This window comes from Capricornis sumatraensis, chromosome 1 (assembly GCF_032405125.1).
Source record: "Capricornis sumatraensis isolate serow.1 chromosome 1, serow.2, whole genome shotgun sequence".
Classification (NCBI taxonomy): domain Eukaryota; kingdom Metazoa; phylum Chordata; class Mammalia; order Artiodactyla; family Bovidae; genus Capricornis; species Capricornis sumatraensis.
In genome coordinates this window covers 178,012,223-178,032,882 of record NC_091069.1, presented here as the reverse complement: position 1 = coordinate 178,032,882, position 20,660 = coordinate 178,012,223, and the positions used below count along the sequence as shown (strand labels likewise).

Genomic DNA, 20,660 nt, shown 5'->3' with positions numbered 1-20,660 from the left:
GCCCCAGATGGGAATTCAGCCTGAAAAAGAGAGGGAGGGAGAGGGAGAAAGAGAGAGATTTGACACAGGGGAAACCAGTCTTTTCAGTGACTGGCCCCTCCTTTATTGTTCGTAAAGGCCTTTTATACCTTTTTTGTACGTAGAGATCAATGGATAATATAAAATTATGCAGCGTCAGCAGCCCTGATTCTTATTGAGACCAGGCTTTCTCTCTGCATACCTAGTTGTATATATAAGTCTTAGGTGATTTACATCATCTTCTGGCCAGAGGGCCAGCCCTTTTCCGATAAGGGTAATATTGTTGGTTCTTCCCAAAGTCTGGTGCCACTCTCAGAAAACACTAAATAAAGTTACATTCTTACATAGCAAGGACACAACAATTTATAACAAGGAAAAGGAGTACAGTGATTTATAACAAAGAGAAAATTCATTAACTCAAAAGTCTAGTATTGCTAACATCAAAACTACTATATTCCTATTTCTGCATCCCGTTTACATTGATTAATATTCTCCCAGGTGCCTAAAAGATAAAGGATATGGAGGCCTGGTGGCAAACATTAACAAACTCTTCACCAAATTAATTCTTAACTCTAAAAAGCTCTATATCTTTAAGATGTTTTAAGCTTCGTGCCTCTCACGGTTGGGGGGCTGTAAACAATTCACAAGTTGTAAAAGTCTGGGGAGACTGGTGAGGTAAGTTAGAAAGCCATTAAAGGGGTTTAAACTGAGACGTTCTTTTTATATGCAGGAGACTGTTAACTGGAGCTCTGAGTTAACTCTTTCCAGAGAAAAGGTGGTAATGTCAGAAGAGTATAGTATAGCAGACAGTAAACAGACAGATTTTGGTTTCGGGGCAGATGCTCAGACAGAGGACCCCTTGAGACCTGACTCGCCTTGCCCTTCAGGTCTCTCCACATGACCTTGTCATGAGTGGGATCTCCCGTGCTGGCTCCCAGCAGTGAATGTAGATGATGACTGTTTGTTGACTGAATAAAGTTAATTATGTGCGTTTATTTTCATTTAATCTGATGATGGCTACAAAGAAGTTTGGAACTTCTAAATATGGTTTGGCCACTGTAAATTTCCCAAGCCATTTTTATGTACAACTATGGCTTTAAAATTATAAGTCTGCATTACAGGATTTTATAAAATCATGTCTATTTCAAAACTAATTCAAAGGCTTCTGTGAAAAAGTTGAAGCATATACATTAATATATGAAGAACTTATATTCTTACTGTTAAAATTTGACTTAGTGTCATTTTCTTTAAAGATTTTTCTCACTGTGTACTTCCTGGCACTGTTATTTAGATAACATTTTTCAATCCTCCATTCTTATATCAAAATTTAGAATTTTGATAAAGGTAAGAGTAGCTATTCAGATCATGCAGAGAATGGTATCCTACAATTACCAGCTTATTTACCAAACTTTAAATAAACCAACTGATGTGGCAATTGTACAGGCATGTACAGATTGGTTAACAAAGACTGAACCTATTTTGTGCAAGTGTAAACCAACTGGTATCACATCTGGAAGAAGTAGAATTTTAGAATCCTAAACACAACTTCTGCCCCTAGACAGATTTATTTAAAAGATGTTTTTCCCCTCACCTCTTGACAGGAGTGCTGCCTGTTCATTCTTTATCCATTAGCAGACCCCAGTTTAGTCCCTTTCTGAGCAATATTATCGGTATTTTTGAAATCTAAACTGTGACTGTTGACCCAGCCAGCTGTGAGCATAAGGAAGATGTTATTATGACAGAATGGGACCAGTTGATTGCCTTACAAAATTTTTGTTGGCTCTGAGGCAAATAACTGAAGATTATAATCTGCAATTTGAAGCGAAATGTATCCCAGCCTCATTTTTCTGTATTTAACTCCGACTAATCTTGCTGGAACCATCGAATGTATCAAAGCATCATAAATTTGAAAAATAATCACTTTGTAAGTATTTTGACATATAGCAGAAAAAGATAAATATCAACCTTAGGAATTAAATGCTTCAACTATACTAAATACATAGCAGGATTTTGGAGAGCAGTGGTTGAGAGTGTTGTTTTTAGAGGATGATGGACTGAGTTTAAAGCTCTGTTCTATTTTAGCTGTAGCACATTGGATAAATTACCTAAATTCTGAGTCTCTTTCTTCCACCTGCAGAAAACAAAGATCAAGATTTAGTAAAACATTAAATGGGACAAACCCGCAAAACCCTTACTGTAATACCTGACATCAGTAAAGAACCTATCATCATCATCTTTATCACCACTTTCACAACCACCCGTGAAATTAATCCTGTAAAATATTCTGGTCTTTTAAGTGGGGAATCTGGAGATACTGAGAAGCAATCTTATTACAGAATGATGAAGAATTATGTTTTGACAAGAGGATTGGTAACCTTGAGTAGGTCCAGCCAGAAAAACAGACACCACAGTAATCATTTTAACAGGGAAAATGTAATATGAATGGTGATTTAAAAGGAATTGGAGAACTGAAAAGGAAACATGTGAACACCAAAATAAAACAGAGATAGATAGTAACAATAGGAAGCAGCTACCATCTGAGAAGGGACCTAGGGGTCGAGTTGAGGTTAATAGAACCCAGAAGTTTGGAAGAAAGGCACTGCAGGCTTCAAATAGGATCTGTCAGTGATATTTACTACTTAATACAGTTTAAAAAGGAAAGAGGAGAAAATCTTTTGAGCAGATGTTCTTGAACAAGACATGTTTACTTTCACATAGGATATTATTAAGCAGTTAACTATTGCTAGACAGAGAACAAGGCTTCCCAGATGGCACTAGTGGTAAAGAATCCACCTGCCAATGCAGGAGACATAAGAAACATGGGTTTGATCCCTAGATTGGGAAGATTCCCTGGCAGGGGCCATGGCAACCCACTCCAGAATTCTTGCCTTGAGAATCCCATGGACAGAGGAGCCTGGCAGAGGGGATGACTGTGCAACACTAGAGACTGTAGTGCACACGTGCAGACAGAGGACAACATGAAACTGGCAATTTTTGGGCATTTTTATATTTTGAACGTCATCAAATACTAGAACATCTTGAGCACTTTGTGATTGGTAGTGACTGCCCAAGCACACAGACTCTCTTAGCAGTGTCTTCTATGTGTATAGAATGAAAGTGGGCAGGGGGAGGGATGGATATACACAATCTTTTCTGAGTCACTTTATCATTCTAGAGTGCTGATGAACTCAGTCTCTTTTGTCAGTCATATTGTTTCATTCATCCAAGAAACATATATTAACTACTTCTTCGTGCTAGATATTATTCTAGGAGCTAGGTATACAGGAACAAGAATCCTTACTCCTACAGAGCTTATATTAAAGAGGGAGAAGACAGATGACAAACATAGTTAAAATATATAGTATACTGGGGAAAAGGTAGAAAGAGAAAACAATAGGAAATGTGTATATTTGTGTGTATGTGATGGGGGTGGGTTTAGTAGAATAACTAGGAGAGGCTTCAACTGCAGGGTGTTATTTGAGCAAGGCATAAAAGAAGTTACAGAGTTGGGTCATGTGGATATCTGGGACAAGAGCATTCTAGGCAAAGGAAGACTGAATAAAAGACTCTGAGGCCAGAGCTTGTTTAGAGTGTGTGAAACACAGCAGAGAGGCCAGTATGGCTGAAACACTAAGTGGGAGGAGAATAGTAGAAGATCGCTTCAGAAAGGTTAGCAGTGACCTGAATCATCAGGGATTGTACAAACATGAGCAAAATAGGGTTAATGTATGAGTACTAGGAAGTGCTGAGGTCCCGTTTTAGGTTAGTCATTGTGGAGTCCATGGTTGTGTGTGTTTCTGTAGCCATAGTCTGATAAATGTGGGGAGGCAGGCAGCATATTGCATTTGGTAGTTTCGTATCTGTTTGTTAATTGTATGACCACAGCTTTAAATTCAAGTTTTGGATTTCTGTTTACTTGAAATTTTGAATGATTGTTGGCTCATCCTTGTATCAGTACAAAGTGAATGGCTGAATGCTGATGGAATGCTATCTTTTTATAATGAAGGGATGATTACCTTGACTATTCATAAATATCAATCTTGCAAACTGAAATATTGATGGATTCATGAACTACTATGTTCTGTCTGTGTAAACTAACAGATTTGCACCCATGCTTCAATACTAGGATTGTTGATCACTAGACTGTTTTCCTTTCTCCCCTTTGTTATTTTAAAATCAAAAATTTATATTTAATCCCTTAGTTTTTGTTTCAGAATATATCTAGGTTTGTTGCTGTTTGCTTCAGAGATAATTATGATATGAATATCATATGCAGTTGGTTCAAATAACATGCTATGGAGTTTATATTGAATGTACTATTTGGAGTAAATGTGGCAAAATGAGCATTTGAATCAAATAGGAACCAGATCTAAGCAGTGACAAAAACTTATTTGGAAGGTTCTGGACCCCTGTTGAGTACAGTGATTCCCAAACGGTTTTGGTAAATTTATTGTGCTGCATTTTATCCTTCTATAAACATACGAAAAGCTTGCAGTTCTTTTCCTTGATTTCTCTTTCCCTCTTAGATATTTTCTTTGACATTTATTCAAAGAAACATGTCTCTTCACCACATTGTAGAAATTTAAACAAAGGAACTTAGATTAAAATATTAAACTATACCATACAAAAAACAAAAAAAGAAGGAAAATTCTTATAGACCCACAGTGGCGTGGGGGTAATTATTTTTCTTGAAGATATTGATAAAAGATCTGCTAATTCATTTATTTAATTTTCCTTAAATATGTTATAAATTTACTTAGCACTTGTTGAATCTTTGTGGGTATTCTAAGCTCATTACCTGGTAGTATGGTATTAGTTGTCTTTCTTTAGAATTTAATTTTATGAGCACTATAAGTTTTATGAGACTATAAGTGAGAAAAAGTTAAGAAAAATATGTTCAGAAGGCACTGTAAATCTTTTATGGTTGGATCTGACTATGATATAAAAGGTAATTTTTAGTGGCCATTGTTGTTGTTATTCTTAATAATCCTTCCCAGCTTCCCATCAGTCATATAGGTACCATTTCTACATTCAAAAATTATCTTTATTTGACTACTCATGTCCATTTTCACCATTACCATCATTTGGTTGAAGCTACTGATCACCTCTCAGCTGGATTATCATAGCAGCCTCCTAATTATTCCTTCTGTTTCTTTCTGTATCAGACAGTGTTCATATGCACATATAAAAAACCACTTTAGCTATTTCAGGCAGAAGGGATTTATTAAAGGTAAGGATTCTCTGTCTATATATATATTTTTTCATGTATTGAGTGGAGTGAGTGCAAGTGAAGGAAGGAGGTACATAGTCATAAATGTAGATGTGCAGTACACGTTAAGCATGTGGCTATACCTCATGAGGCTTCAGACCACTTTTTATCAAAATCTTTCTAAAAGCTGCTTTCATAATTTTAAGCTCGTACATCAAATTTAAAATGTAAAACTGTGAATAAATAACAAGTATCTCTAAAAATTAGTTAAAACATTTTTCAGAAAGCCATCAATTTGATACTGGCATTTAAAAAGTACTTTTAAAATTTGTACAATCCAGGCACCTTATGGGAATTTACCATTTTCTGCAGTATTCTTTGAGACAGTGTTAATATTATAGTCTCTGTTGTCATGGAAACAAGTCTCTGAAGGAGGCCTCAGGCTAATGATTCCATGGTGTTGCTATGGATAGAAACAACTGAGACTGTTGTTAGTCACATGGTCAAGATTAAAAAAAAAAAGAAACAACTAAAACTCTTTGGAGCTGATCTTATTGCGTGATACAAATGGAACAGAAAAAGGATGATGGCCTGAAAGTCATATTGTCTAATAAAATATGTATGTAAGATTTTTCAAGTTTCAAATGCTTAGGCTGAATTTCTTTTCTATAATAACCCAAATGTAATGGTTACTCTATATTGCTGCCTCATTATTCATATTAGAGTCTTAAGTTTGACATTTTCCAATTTAGAATCATCTCATACAGCTCACCAGAATTTTACCATGCTCTCAATCCTGCACTCAAAATATCCTCGTCTCTTCTTTTTACTCTGTTATCATATTTAACATCTATACTGTTCCTCATCACTCAACCTTCATTTGACTAGATATTATTTGTTTAGGGCAGTATTTTGTTTCATGCAAACTAAATGACTTATTTAGTTGTTGCATAATCCTTTGTGGCTCAAACTGCTTATTGATTGTAGCTAGGAAATTATGTGTGTTGATATGCATTTGTTTTTGAAGACTTCTCAGCAGTGTTTTCCTTTCTTAAGAAAGAGGCAGAGGTATATGTTCTTCTGCAAAGCACTTGCTCAGTGCCCTAATAGAGAGTGGGGTAGAATCAGATGGTGTACGTTTTGTTTAAGATTTTAAAAAATGGTATTCAGATCCTTTAAAGGATTCTGTCAAAAGGAAATATATTTAGAATAGGTTCAGAGCCAGTATTACAATGTAATATTGAAGAATTTATAGTATATCATAAAGGGTTTTTGAGAACAACTGCCTAATGGAGGAAATGTTTATGCTTGGCCTTGAAATTTGTTATAAGCATATAGCTTTGTCTTTTTTATGTTAAAGTGGATTATTAATTAGCTAATATCTGATTCTATTGTAGAGGCAAAAAGAAACTTCTTATAGGTTTTAGATATGTCTCTTACTTTGATTGTGGTAATTGTTTCACAGGTGTTTGCATATGTTCAAACTCATTAAATTGTATACATTTAAAGGTACAATTTCTTGTATATCAGTTATACCTTAACAAAGCTGTTTTAAAAAATTAAATAAAGATGATAAATGTTAGACTTTCTTGTCTCTGATACTTTGGATGACTACAGCCAGTTATTTTGTAGTTTATCACTCAACTTGGGTTTGTCTGATGTTTAATGTTCAGGTTATGCATCTTTGAGAAGAATGTCCCAGAAGTGATATACTCTGATTACATCCCATCAGGTGACATATGATTTTGATTTGTCCCATCCCTGATGATGTTAACTTTGGTTAAGATAGTATCTGCTAGATTTCTTCACTGTAATTAATAAAAGTTTGTAGGGGAGATACATGTGTGTCTGTGTGTGTGTCTCCCACTCAAACTTAATTCCACTAGAATGAAATGGAAGGGTCATTCAGCAGCAGTGGAAGTTTTAACGTTTGTTGATGTTTCTTAAATGAGTTATTAGTGTGGTGGTTGCCAGATTGTAATTTTGTGACTCTATCATTCCTTCTACATTTTTGATTGGCATCTACTGTAAGGAAATGTGCTTTTCTCTCTATTCATTTCATTGTTATGTAATTATTTATAAAAGTGTAGACTCTTGGAGTCCTCTTTAATTCAGTGGGGTTTATGCCATCATACTGACTGATGCCATCATAGGGGTCTGCCCTGGTAGCTCAGAGGTTAAAGCATCTGCCTGCAGTGCAGGAAACCTGGGTTCGATCCCTGGGTCCAGAAGATCCCCTGGGGAAGGAAATGGCAACCCACTCCAGTATTCTTGCCTGGAGAATTCCAGGGATGGAGGAGCCTGGTGGGCTACAGTCCATGGGGTCGCAAAGAGTTGGACACAACTGAGCAACTTCACTTTATGCCATTATTATTGTTATCTGAGTCTCACATCGTTCCCACTGTAACTGATAAGAGCCTCAGCAAGCTGATTTCTGTGTCCTTTGTCATGCCTCATTAATTCTTTGAGCACCTCCTTATTTTCTGGCATGGCAGAAAGTTCTAGGCTCTAGCTCTGGAGTCATTTCTCCAAAGATTCCTTTTTTAAAAAAATAGAGAATGGATTTTTATGAGCCAAGATCTGAGTGCTAGGTATTTTCATGCTATTGAGGTCTTACTGCTCCCAGATGTTCTCTGTAGACAGAGCAAGGGTACATATGTATATGTAAACACATATTTATTTCTGTATTTTCTATATATATTGAAAACCATGCTGTCATATGAGTGCCTCCAAATCTAATCTAGAACCATAGATTTCATGCTGATTTTCTCCCTTTCCATGTTTGCAACTCCATTCTCTGACATGAGAACCCTTGCTCCCACTATCCTTTATATATATATTTACTTATTGGATCAAGTCTCAGGTATGTCAGCAACCTCCTATCACTGTTGATGCTCTTAGTGGACATCCTTCCCACCCTGCTCAATCAAGATCAAAGAGATATCCCCATCTTCTTCCACTGAGGCCTCTATACTTCATGGCACACAGACACTCTGTCACACTTGGGATCCAACAAAAATACCAGGCCACTGCCACTGCCTGCCCACGTGTGATATCCTCTTCATCCTGCTTAAACTCCAGTACCACTTCTGCACCCGTCCATTCCCTGCACACAGATGCTGCCTCACTCTGCTGACTTCAACAACCTGTGCTTTGCCTACATCAAGATCCTGATTATATTCTATCATTGCTACTTTCTAGAAATATAATTTTTGTACTTCTGTTAATATGACAGTAAACCATCTGGAATTTTACATATGGTGTAAGGTAGTAGGGTAAGGGTTCATTTCATTTTCTATATGTATATTCAGTTGATTCAGCAGTAGTTTTCTAGAATAATTGAAGTATAGTTGAACAATATTATGTTGGTTTGAGTGTACTAAATGATTTGATGTTTGCATACATCATGAAATGATCACTACAGTAAGTCTGGTAACCATCTCTCCCCATACAAAGTTTTGATATTACGGACCTTACTTTTTGTGCCGTATATTACATCCCTGTGACTTACATAACTAAAAGTTTATAGCTTTTAATTTGCTTCACCTATCCACCCCCCAAATCCCTCCGTTTTCGGCATTTGTGCATTTGTTCTCTGTGTCTATGAGTCTCTGTTTTCTATGTTTTCATTTTGTTTGTTTTGTTTTTTTGGTGAAATCATGTGGTATTTGTCTTCTATCTGACTTACTTCACTTAAATTCTTTAAAACGATCTTTTTCTCTTTGTCATAAATTAGGAGTCAGAATCTCTTGGGTTTTTCAAACATTTTTTAAAAGTTATAAATATTCCATTGAAAATTGGTAGCATCTAAATTATTTATTTTAAGCTCATAATATGGAATTCACCTTTTTTTTCCCCTATAGGAAGAATATATATTAATGGTGGCTGGAATCCCAAGTAAGACAGACAGAGACTTTATTCCTAATTTATTTTTAATTGTGATAAAATATATGTAACAAAATTTTACCATTTTAACCTTTCTTAGTACACTTAAGTACAGTTAATTCAGTGTCAATAAATACATTCATGGTGTTGTGCAGCCATCACCGTTGTCCATCTCTGTAACTTTTCCATCTTTAAAAACAGAGAACTCATTTAAATTGGTAATATTATAAAGAAAGAAAAAAGGAAACAATATCTAATGGCCTATGATTTCTTTCTACAGGATATCCAGGTAACAATAGCCTAGCAGATATTTTCCTCATTCCTCGCAAGTTAACTTCTGTGAGCTTAAGCTCAGTTGTAAAATGAAGGGTTAAACTTGATCCCTAGCTTCTTCAACTCGAATGGTCTTATAAAAATGATTGAAATTTTTAGCATCTTTTTGAACAATTAATGTGAAACACATTTTCAGTTTATTTTCTAGAAAATGAGATGGTAAAATATTATAATTGTTTTTCTCTTAATAGGAATAGATCTTCCATCCCTCACCATGCATTATAGCATCACTATATATTCATTGTTGACAACTGGAAAAGTAGAATTCAGAATAGAGGCAGGGGGAAAAACTGTTCATAATCCTGTTCTCAGAGGTTAACTTATCAAACATTTCTTTCCATTTTTTAAATAAAATTTTTATCTTCCTTTTTTTAGTTAATGTCATGCCATAGGCAATATCCTATATGACTTATAGACTGTTCTTACAGATGATTATTAATCGATGCGTAGTATTTGCATGCTAAGTCGGTTTAGTCATGTCCGACTCTTTGTGACCCCATGGACTGTAGCCCACCAGTCTCCTCTGTCCATGCAATTCTCCAGGCAAGAATACTGGAGTGGGTTGCTGTGCCCTTCTCTGGGGCATAGTATTTAATCTTATGAAATTATCATTATTTGTGTAACCATTCCAACACCTTATATTTAGGATATTTTGCGTTTTCCAAAATACAGTGTTCAAAAGAATATATTGAATATTAATACATTTGCTTTTTAAATATTGCCTTAGAATTCAGTTCGGTCGCTCAGTCATGTCCAACTCTTTGCGACCCCATGGACTGCAGCATGCCAAGCTTCCCTCAGGATAGACTAACAGAATTACTAAGTCAAAGAGTTCAACATTTTTAAAGCTGTTAGATTGCTTTTTGTAAAGTTTGTATGAAGTTATATATCCAACAGCACTGTGAAGGGACCTGCTTTTCTGCATTAAAATATTTTTGAGGTCTTTAATTGTGATAAAGTATATCTAACATAAGATTTGCCATTTTAACCAATTTTAACTTCACAATTCTGTGGCATCAGTTACATTTCCAGTGTTGAGCAGCTTTTACCACTATCTATTTCCAAAACCTTTTCACTATCTCAAACTTACTTTGTAACCCCTAAGCAGTAAACTCCTTACATTCATCTCTCTCTTGCCCCTGGTAACTTCTAATCTACTTTACATGAATTTACCTATTCTAAATATAAGTGGAATCACAAAATATTGACCTTTTGTATCTGGTTAATTTCACTTAGCATAATGTTTTCAAGGTTTGTCCATGTTGTGGCAGATACCGGAATTTCATCCCTTTTTATGGCTGAATAACTATCGGGTGTGTGTGTTTGTGTGTATGTACACACACCATGTTTTATATCTCTGTATCTGTTGATGGATACTCTTGAGTTGTTTCCACCTTTTGGCTATTGCGAATAATGCATCACTGAACACTAGGGTAAAATATTCAAGTCCCAGTTTTCAGCTCTTTTAAGTATTTACCTAGGAGTAGAATTGGTGGGTCATATGGTAATCCTAGGGGTAGTTTTTTTTGAAGGACTGCCAAACCAAACTGTCTTCCATAGTGGCAGCACCATTTTCCATTCCCACCAGCAGTTTTTGATGATTCCAATTTCTGCATATCCTTGCCAACATTTGTTACTTTCTGTTTTTGTTTTTACTTTTTTATTATTGCCTCCCAGTAGTATGAAGTAATATGTCATTGTCACTTTGATTTACATTTCCCTAATGAATAATATTGAATAGATTGTCATGTGCTTATTGTTTTTTTTTTTAATTGGGGTTTTATTGCTTTTAAGTGTTGTCATAGTTTCTTCTGTACAATGAAGTGAATCAACTATATTTATACATATGCCCCTCCCTCTGGAGCCTCCCCCTCCCCCACTCCCCATTCCATCCATATGGGTCACCGCGTGCACCAAGCTGAGCTCCCTGTGCCATGCTGTAGGTTCCCACTATCTGTTTTACACGTCAGTGTACGTCAGTCCCAATCTCCCAGTTCATCCCACTGCCACCCCACCTCACCCCATGTCCATACATCTGTGTGTTCCCTATGTCTGTGTCTCTATTTGTCCCCTGCAGATAGGTTACTCTGTGCCGTTTTCCTAGATTCTACATATATGCATTAAATAGGGTACTTGCCTCTCTCTTTCTGACTGACTTCACTCTGAATGGCAGACTCTAGGTCCGTCCACGTCTCTACAGATGACCCGGTTTTGCTCTTTCTATGGCTGAGTAGTGCCCTGTTGCACATACGTGCCACATCTTCTTCATCCGTTCACCCGCTGATGGGCAGTTAGACTGCTTCCATGTCCTGGCTGTTGTAGTGTTGCCGAGAACTTTAGTGCTTATGTGTATCCTCTGGAAAATGTCTGTTCCAGGTCCTTTGCCCATTTTTTAATTGTCTTTTTATGGTGAGTTCTTTATCTGTTCTTCATGTGAAACCATCATCAGATGTACAGTTTGCAAGATTTTCTCCCATTCTGTATGTTGTTTTTCCCTTTCTTGATAATGCCGTTTGCTTCACAAAAGGTTTGAATTCTGATACAGTCTAGTTTTTTTTTATTTCTGCTTTTGATATCATATTTAAGAATCCATTGTTAAATCCAGGTTTATCCCTATGTTTTCTTCTAAGAATTTTGTGATTTTAATGCTTATATTTAGGTCATCAATTAATTTCCAGGTTTTGTATAGGATATGAGGTTTTGTATAGGATATGAGGTTAATAATTCTCCTATAGAATATGTCATTGATATAGCAAATATTTATGAATTAATCCAGGTAACAGAGATTGGTACTTTTAGAAGACACCCTTTCTGTGTTCCATTTACATCTTTTTAAAAAATAATTGAATTAATCATGAGAGTAATTGATTCTTTAAATGCAAGTAAGCAAGTGGTCAAATATATCCTGAATGCTATAAAAATATTTTGTAGTCTGTGAAGCAAGTGTCTTATCTCCCAGTGGAGGAGTATTGTTAAATCATTATATTTTATTATTTTCATTTAAACATCTAAAGAGTAGTCACTTATTTTAACTAGAGTCATTAAAATTATTATTGGTGGTATAATTACTTCTAAGAGCATATTCTCATTTAAATTGAAGTAATATGTTATTTTACCTATTTTAGTTGTTTCTGAAAACTATAGTTTATCTTTGTGACGAAACTTTCTGTTATATGTTTCCCTTTTATTTTATATTTTTCCTGATTTGTTGTCATTGATGATTTTTAGCCAACAGAAGCTGTATCTCCCTCTTCTCCCACTGTCCCTGTGATCCCTGTCCTGCCAGTCCCTGCTGAGAATACTGTCATCCTACCCATCATACCACAGGTTTTTATTAGTTTCTTTTTTCTTTATAAAAATTTTATTTGTTCTTAATGGTTTCATTTGTATTCTTTTCAGATCATTTCAACTGTTTCTTTGTTAGATTTGGTAACACACTTTGGACTTTAAATGATATTTTTAGGGAGTTAAATATTTGGGATTTAATTGGGTTCAATATTTGCCATTTTATGAGGCTATCTACAAAAAAGATAGATTCTAAACTTCATCGTATTGAACCTCCTTAGATTTGTTATCATGCCTTTTATACATGTAAGTCTGTTCAAAACAATTTTAAAATTTATTTCCTTTGGGTTGTTTATTTTCTAAAGATAGTAAAAATAATTGTCCCTCCTGATCTTGTACTGTATGTGTCCTTTTATATATAGCATTTTGTTCTCCAGTATATGTTGATCTTTGGAAATAATCTTTCTGTCATTTGGTGGGATAACATACTTCACATTTATTATTGAAAAATAATCGCTGATGTATATAAAGTCTTTGGGAACTCTTTATGGTATCTTTGCAACTTTCTGTAAATGTAAAAATACTCTAAAATCATGAATTTATCTTTTTAAGTTAACATGTAACAGTCAAAAAATACAATGAAGTAATAGCCAAATGTCAGAGAATCTGAATATTTGTAGCTTTCAGAGCTTTAGTAGTTCCAAGGGACGGCTTGTTAAGACAGTAACTACACTACCAACAGAGTTATCCAAAGGTAAAATCACAATGGTATTAGTAAGTAGGATAATGGAGATCTTTTACACCAAAGGTCTTTATCTCATTTTAATGTGTAAACAAATGGATCTTTAGGTAATTTTACTATTATTGACCTGTAGCATAAAATCTAGTAAAAATGGTGTTTTTGCTGTGTCAAAATAAGTACTGTTAAGGGGAAAAATGGGTATCACCTTTCATTGTTCTCATCTCAGTGCCCTTCTCCTCTCTTAAAAAGTGAAAATCAGTAAGAACATTATACAAAGTAAGATTCTAGGGGAAATACAGATATTACACTAAAACAAAAATCACAAAAAGTCAAATTATGAAACTACCAAGAATTGAATAGATAAGTCCGGATGGATATTTTCTGTACAGTGCGAAGAGAAATTGCATTTATTAATTATAAGATATAATTTTACATAGACAAAGGGTTATTGTAATAATGTAATGTTCTTCCAAGTAACTAAGATTTAGTAGCACAATATTTTTTGAAGTAGGAGACTTGAAAGTTTATTCTGGTCATGTCACCTCAGTTTGTCTTTTGATGTCAAAATGGTTTTCTAGAACCCTTTGAAATTTTGAAGTAATTTCTGCTCTGATATTCAGTTAGGAACCAGTCCTCTCCTGTTCAGAAGTTCTCTGATTTATTTATTCCAAATGTCCCTAGCTTAGTATCACACTACACTTGAAAATTGTTTAGAGATTGCATAACCTTGTAATTATAAATAAAGTTGGATGGATCTGGTGTAGAATTCTGGTTCTACCACTTCCTGCCCTCTCCAGTATTCTTGCCCGGACAATTTCATGGACAGGCTATAGTCCATGGGGTCACAAAGAGTCAGACATGACTGAGTAACTAATACTTTTTTCACTTTCCTACCACTTACTAGCTGTGTAATTGAGCAATTTACTTAACCTTGATCTCGTTACTCACCTGTAACACTGATGATGATAGTAGTACTTACTTGAGATGTTTTACAGTGATTGAAGGAATAATAATGGCACTTGATCGTGGCTATTTGTATCATTACTGTTACTTCTTATTTGCTTGAGACAGTAAACCAGGGAGCAAGTTTAAAAACAAACAGGAGAGGCTTATTTATATTACCTAACCTCATTTTAGGTTTTAAATATACTTACAAAAGTCTATGTAGAATAGTTTAATAATTTGTTTTGTTTTACATGAGAAGGCTGTGGGTGTGCCTCATTTTGCAGAATAAGTGTGTGTATACCTGAGTAATTGAATATAACATTACATTATAAAATTAATAAAAGTGATTAAAATATTTGTCCCCAAATGAATTTTTAAATCCAATCTTATATATAACCTGATTTTAACATTTTAAATAAATACAGTTTTTCTTCTAAAGATCTACTACTTTATACTTTGGATGCTTCGGGAGATAATAGAAATAGAAACAGAAGATTTGAGATTTAGAGTCTAGTCCTGCTTTGTGACTCAAATTGTTCAACATCTCTGAGTTTTATACTCCCTTCATCTATTAAAAATGGGGGCTAACATTTGTCTATTTCAGAGTGAGTTTGAGGACAGATAGATAGCTAGAAAGATGATAAATTTTTAAAATATTCTCTTATATTATTTTTAGAACTTTAAACTTTCAGAGTACTTTTATATTGATCATGTCATTTAAATTTTATGAAAATATGAAAATTATCATGCTTATTATTTAGAGTGGTACAGAGATACGTTGAATGGCTTGTATTTATTTATTGAAGGATAATTGCTTTACAGGATTTTGTTGTTTTCTGTCAAGCTTCAACATGAATCAGCCATTGGTATACATACATCCCCTCCCTCTTGAACCTCTCTTCCATCTCCTCCCCATCCCACCTCTCTAGATTGATAGAGAGCCCCTGTTTGAGATTCCTGTGACATACAGCAAATTCCCATTGGCTATTTATTTTACATACAGTACTGTAAGTTTCCATGTTACTCTTTCATACGTCTTACGCTCTCCTCCCCTCTGCCCTTGTCCATAAGTCTGTTTTCTATGTCTGTTGCTCCACTGCTGCCCTGCAAATAAATTCTTCAATACCATCTTTCTAGATTCTGTATATATGTGTTAGTAGGCAGAGGAACCAGAAATCAAATTGCCAACATCTGCTGGATCATGGGAAAAGCAAGAGAGTTCCATAAAAACATCTATTTCTGCTTTATTGACTATGCCAATGCCTTTGACTGTGTGGATCACAAGAAATTGTGGAAAATTCTGAAAGAGATGGGAATACCAGCCACCTGACCTGCCTCTTGAGAAACCTATATGCGGGTCAGGAAGCAACAGTTAGAACTGGACATGGAACAACAGACTGGTTCCAAATAAGGAAAGGAGTATGTCAAGGCTGTATATTGTCACCCTGCTTATTTAACTTCTATGCAGAGTACATCATGAGAAACGCTGGACTGGAAGAAGCACAAGCTGGAATCAAGATTGCCGGGAGAAATATCAATAACCTCAGATATGCAGATGATACCACCCTTATGGCAGAAAGTGAAGAGGAACTAAAAAGCCTCTTGATGAAAGTGAAAGAGGAGAGTGAAAATGTTGGCTTAAAGCTCAACATTCAGAAAACGAAGATCATGGCATCTGGTCCCATCACTTCATGGGAAATAGATGGGAAAACAGTGGAAACAGTGTCAGACTTTATTTTGGGGGGCTCCAGAATCATTACAGATGGTGACTGCAGCCATGAAATTAAAAGACGCTTACTCCTTGGAAGGAACGTTATGACCAACCTAGACAGCATATTGAAAAGCAGAGACATTACTTTGCCAACAAAGGTCCGTCTAGTCAAGGCTATGGTTTTTCCAGTCGTCATGTATGGATGTGAGGGTTGGCTAAGTTCATTCCTAACTTTTTTTATTCTTTTTGATACTGTTGTAAATTGAATTGTTTTTGTTTTCTTGCCAGCTTGTTTGTATATAGGAATGCAACTGATTTTTGTATGTAGACCATTTACTCCCACTTTGCTAAGTATTAGTTCTAACAGACTTTTGTGTGGTTCCTTCAGAGTTTTCTACATGTATGATCATATTATTTGCAAACAGATAGTTTTCTTTTTTTCATTTGGGAAATTTATTTCATGCTTTATGGGGAAACAGAAAGGAGGGTCAGACTACCCCTTGTTTTGGCCATTTTTAAAAATTATGAAAATATGATAACACATTTACAAGAGACTTGGAAAATACAGAGCATGGTTATATGTAGTTCCACTACATATTACAATTTTTTTAATAGTTAAATTAAGATTTTTAGTTGGAGTTTCAATATCAAACTCTCAAAAATTAATAGAATGAATATACAGAGAAGTAGAAGGATATAGTAGTCTTGAAAAGCACTCTTCACCAGTTCAACATAATTAAGATTTATACAGTTTTCACACAACAGTAGGATACAAATTCTGTTCAAATTCCCATAGATTATAAACGAGGAGACACTGGAACATATCCAGGGACATAAGACCAGGTGCAAAAAAATGGGTGGTCTAAAGATACTGAAATCATACAGTTATCTTATCCTTGTAGAATTATGTTAGAGATCAGTATCAAAAGATACTGGAAAATAACCCACATATTTTCAGATACAATGTAACATTTACAAAGAGGAATCGAAAACTTTAATAAAGTTAGAAGACTGAAAAAACACAGAGGGTGATTACAGAGAAGAAAGCATTTAAATGAGAAAATAATATCAGAATGGGAAATTAATATCAGACACTTTAAAATCTCATGTATTTAGAAATTAAATGTCTACTTTTAAATGATGGGTATGTCTAAGAAGCCATAGCAAGGAAATAGAAAATATTTATAATAGAATAAAAATTGAAAGAGAATTTACCAGAATTTGTTGCTTGCAGCTGAAGCTGCTGAATAATTTTTCTTCTTATTTGTTTAATTGACTGATTTTCAGTACTTTTTAGATAGAAGTTGTGAAAGTGGGCCAGCTTGACTTGTTTTTTATATTAGAGGGAAAGTTTTCAGTCTTTCACCATGGAAGTATGATGTTTGCTGTAGGTTTTTCATATATGACCTTTAATATGTGGTGGTGGTTTCCTTATATTCTTAGTTAAAATATTTAATACTGTCACATACTTCCTGCATAGATTGAGATGATCATGTTGGGTTTTTTTTTTCTTTCTTTCTTCTTCATTCTATTGATGTGGTATGTTACATTGATCAATTTTCCTGTGTTGAATCATACTTGCAATCCAGGAATAAATCCTACTTGTTCATGGTATATAAACCTCTTAGTATAATGCTGAATACAATTTTTTTGAGATTTTTGGATCAGTATACATAAGGGATATTGGTGTGCAGTTTTCTTATAGTGATAATGCTGGCCTTAAAGTATAAGTTGGGGAGTATACCTTCTTCTTCAATTTTAGGGCAGAATTTGAGAAAAATTGATGGTAGTTATTCAAATGTTTGGTAGATTTCACCAGGAAAACAATCAGATTTTAAGGGCTTTGTCAGGAGATTTTTGATTACTGATTTAATTCCTTATTAATTCAGTTCAGTTCAGTCGCTCAGTTGTGTCCGACTCTGCGACCCTATGAATCGCAGCACGCCAGGCCTCCCTGTCCATCACCAACTCCCGGAGTTCACTCAGACTCATGTCCATCAAGTCAGTGATGCCATCCAGCCATCTCATCCTCTGCCGTCCCCTTCTCCTCCTGCCCCCAATCCCTCCCAGCATCAGAGTCTTTTCCAGTGAGTCAACTCTTCTCATGAGGTGGCCAAAGTATTGGAGTTTCAGCTTTAGCATCATTCCCTCCAAAGAAATCCCAGGGCTGATCTCCTTCAGAAGGGACTGGTTGGATCTCCTTGCAGTCCAAGGGACTCTCAAGAGTCTTCTCCAACACCACAGTTCAAAAGCATCAATTCTTCAGCACTCAGCTTTCTTCACAGTCCAACTCTCACATCCATACATGACTACTGGGAAAACCATAGCCTTGACTAGACGTACCTTTGTTGGCAAAGTAATATCTCTGCTTTTGAATATGCTCTCTAGGTTGGTCATAACTTTTCTTCCAAGGAGTAAAGTATTAAAATTTTCTCTTCATGATGCGTCATTGGTAGGAGTTTTTCCATTTTGTGTAAGTTACCCAGTTTGTTGGCTTACACTTGCTCATAATAACTCTATAATCCTTTTTGTTTCTATTGAATTAACACTAGTGTTCCCACTATCATTTCTGATTTTAATAATTTATTGTTCTCTCCTTTCCCCTTAGTCCATCTAACTAAAAGTTTGTCAATTTGTTGATCTTTTAAAAAAATAACTATTGGCCTCATTTTCTCTATTATTTATTTGATTCATTGGTTAATAGTATGTCATTTAATTTCCACAACTTGGTGAATTTTCCGGTTTGCTTCTATTATTGCTTACTATCTTCATCCATTTTTGACATAAAACATACTTTGTATGAAAACTTTCTTACTAAATCTATTGAGACATAATTGTGGCCTAACACGGTGTATCCTGGGAATGATCCAAATGCACTTGAAAAGAATGTATCCTGTTGTTGGGCAGAGTGTTCCAAACATGTCTGTTAGGTCACATTGGTTTATTGTGTCACTTAAGTCATTTTTTTCTGTACTTATCTTTTGTCTGGCTATTTTACACATTATTTTGAACAGGGCATTGAAATCTTTAACTATCATTTGTAAAACTGTTTACTCTCTTTAATTCTGTCACTTTCTATTTCATAGATTTTGATGGTATATCATTAGGTACTTGAATGTTAATTGTTTTATTTTCTTACTGTATTAAACCTTCTATTAATATGTAATGTCCTTTGTCCCTTGTAACTTTTTAAATTTAACTTCTATTTTATCTAATATTAATATAGTGACTCCTATCTTTTAGTTGCTAGTTGCATGGAATATCTTCTTCTATCCTTTCACTTTCAACCTGTTTGCATCTTTGAATCTCAATGAAGTCTCTTGCAGAAAATATTGTTGGGTCATGTGGATTTATCCGTTCTGCCTTTTTTTGATTGGAGGGTTTAAGCAATTTGCATTTAAAGTAATTATTGATAAGGAGAGGCTTCTGTCATTTTGTTATTTATTTTCTATATTTATTATAGGTTTATTTCCTGCATTGTCTTATTTTTTGTTTGGTTGATTTTTAAATTTTTATATATGTAGTGAAATGTTTAAATTCCTTTCATTTTTCTTTTTATGTATATTCTGTAGCTAATTTCTCTGTGGTTACCATGGAGATTACATTTAATATACTGAAGTTATAACACTCAAATTTAAATTTATATCAATTTAACTTTAATGATGTATAAAAACTCTGCTCCTCTTAACAGTTACATCCTCATCCCTCTCAGTTGTTTATGTCACAAAATTACAACTTTATACATTATATGTACAAAAACGTAAACTAACAATTTTTAAATGCATTCATGTTTTAAATTATGTAGAAAATAAATGTGAAATTACAAAGCAAAGTTATTATGATATTAACTTCTGGGCTATTAATTGATTTTAGTTATTTACTGATGTTGACATCACTTCTGTATGAATAATTCACTTTTAGACTAACTTTCAAAATATAAAATTCCAGGCAAGAACACTGGGGTGGGTTTCCATGCCCTTCTCCAGGGATCTTCCTGACCCAGGATCAGGCATGGCAACCCACTCCAGTATTCTTGTCTGGAAAACCCCATGGGTAGAGGATCCACGGGGTCACAAAGAGTCAGACATGACTGAGTGACTAACATGTCCAGTTCTTTAAAATATAGTTTAAAAAATATTAGTCTATTAAATTATATAGATAACAAAAAGTGATGTTACAAAACACTATTAAGATAACAAAGAGTTTTTTTGTATTTATCCTTATTACCAAGGTCTTTATTTCTTTAGACACCTAGAGTTACTGTTTTGTGTCCTTTCATTTCTACATGTAGGATTCACTTTAGCATTTTTTTCAGGGCCAGTCTATAAGTAATGATCTCCCTCAGCTTTGTTTATTTGAGAATGTCATAATTTCTCCCTCATATTTGCGAGATTATTTTGCCAGTTACTGGGTTCTCAGTTGACAGTGTTTTTCTTTTAGTACTTTGAATATACCAGCCCAGTGTTTCCTGACCTCAAAGGAGCTCTTGTATATTGAGTCACTTTGTCGTACTGCTTTCACAATTTTCTCTT

The 20,660-nt window shown here is 34.8% G+C and overlaps 1 protein-coding gene across 5 annotated transcripts in view; it reads left to right on the top strand.

Annotated features, from left to right (window-relative positions):
* DLG1 (discs large MAGUK scaffold protein 1) overlaps positions 1-20,660 on the top strand; it is a 268,658-nt gene that overhangs the window by 116,317 nt on the left and 131,681 nt on the right. For 3 of the 5 annotated variants that reach the window (XM_068969482.1, XM_068969555.1, XM_068969622.1), the window contains one exon: positions 12,674-12,772. The exons of the other annotated variants lie outside the window; for them this stretch is intronic. In XM_068969482.1, coding sequence (XP_068825583.1) covers positions 12,674-12,772 — 99 coding nt within the window. The remainder of the gene's footprint in view (positions 1-12,673; positions 12,773-20,660) is intronic. 5 annotated transcript variants of the gene reach the window in all.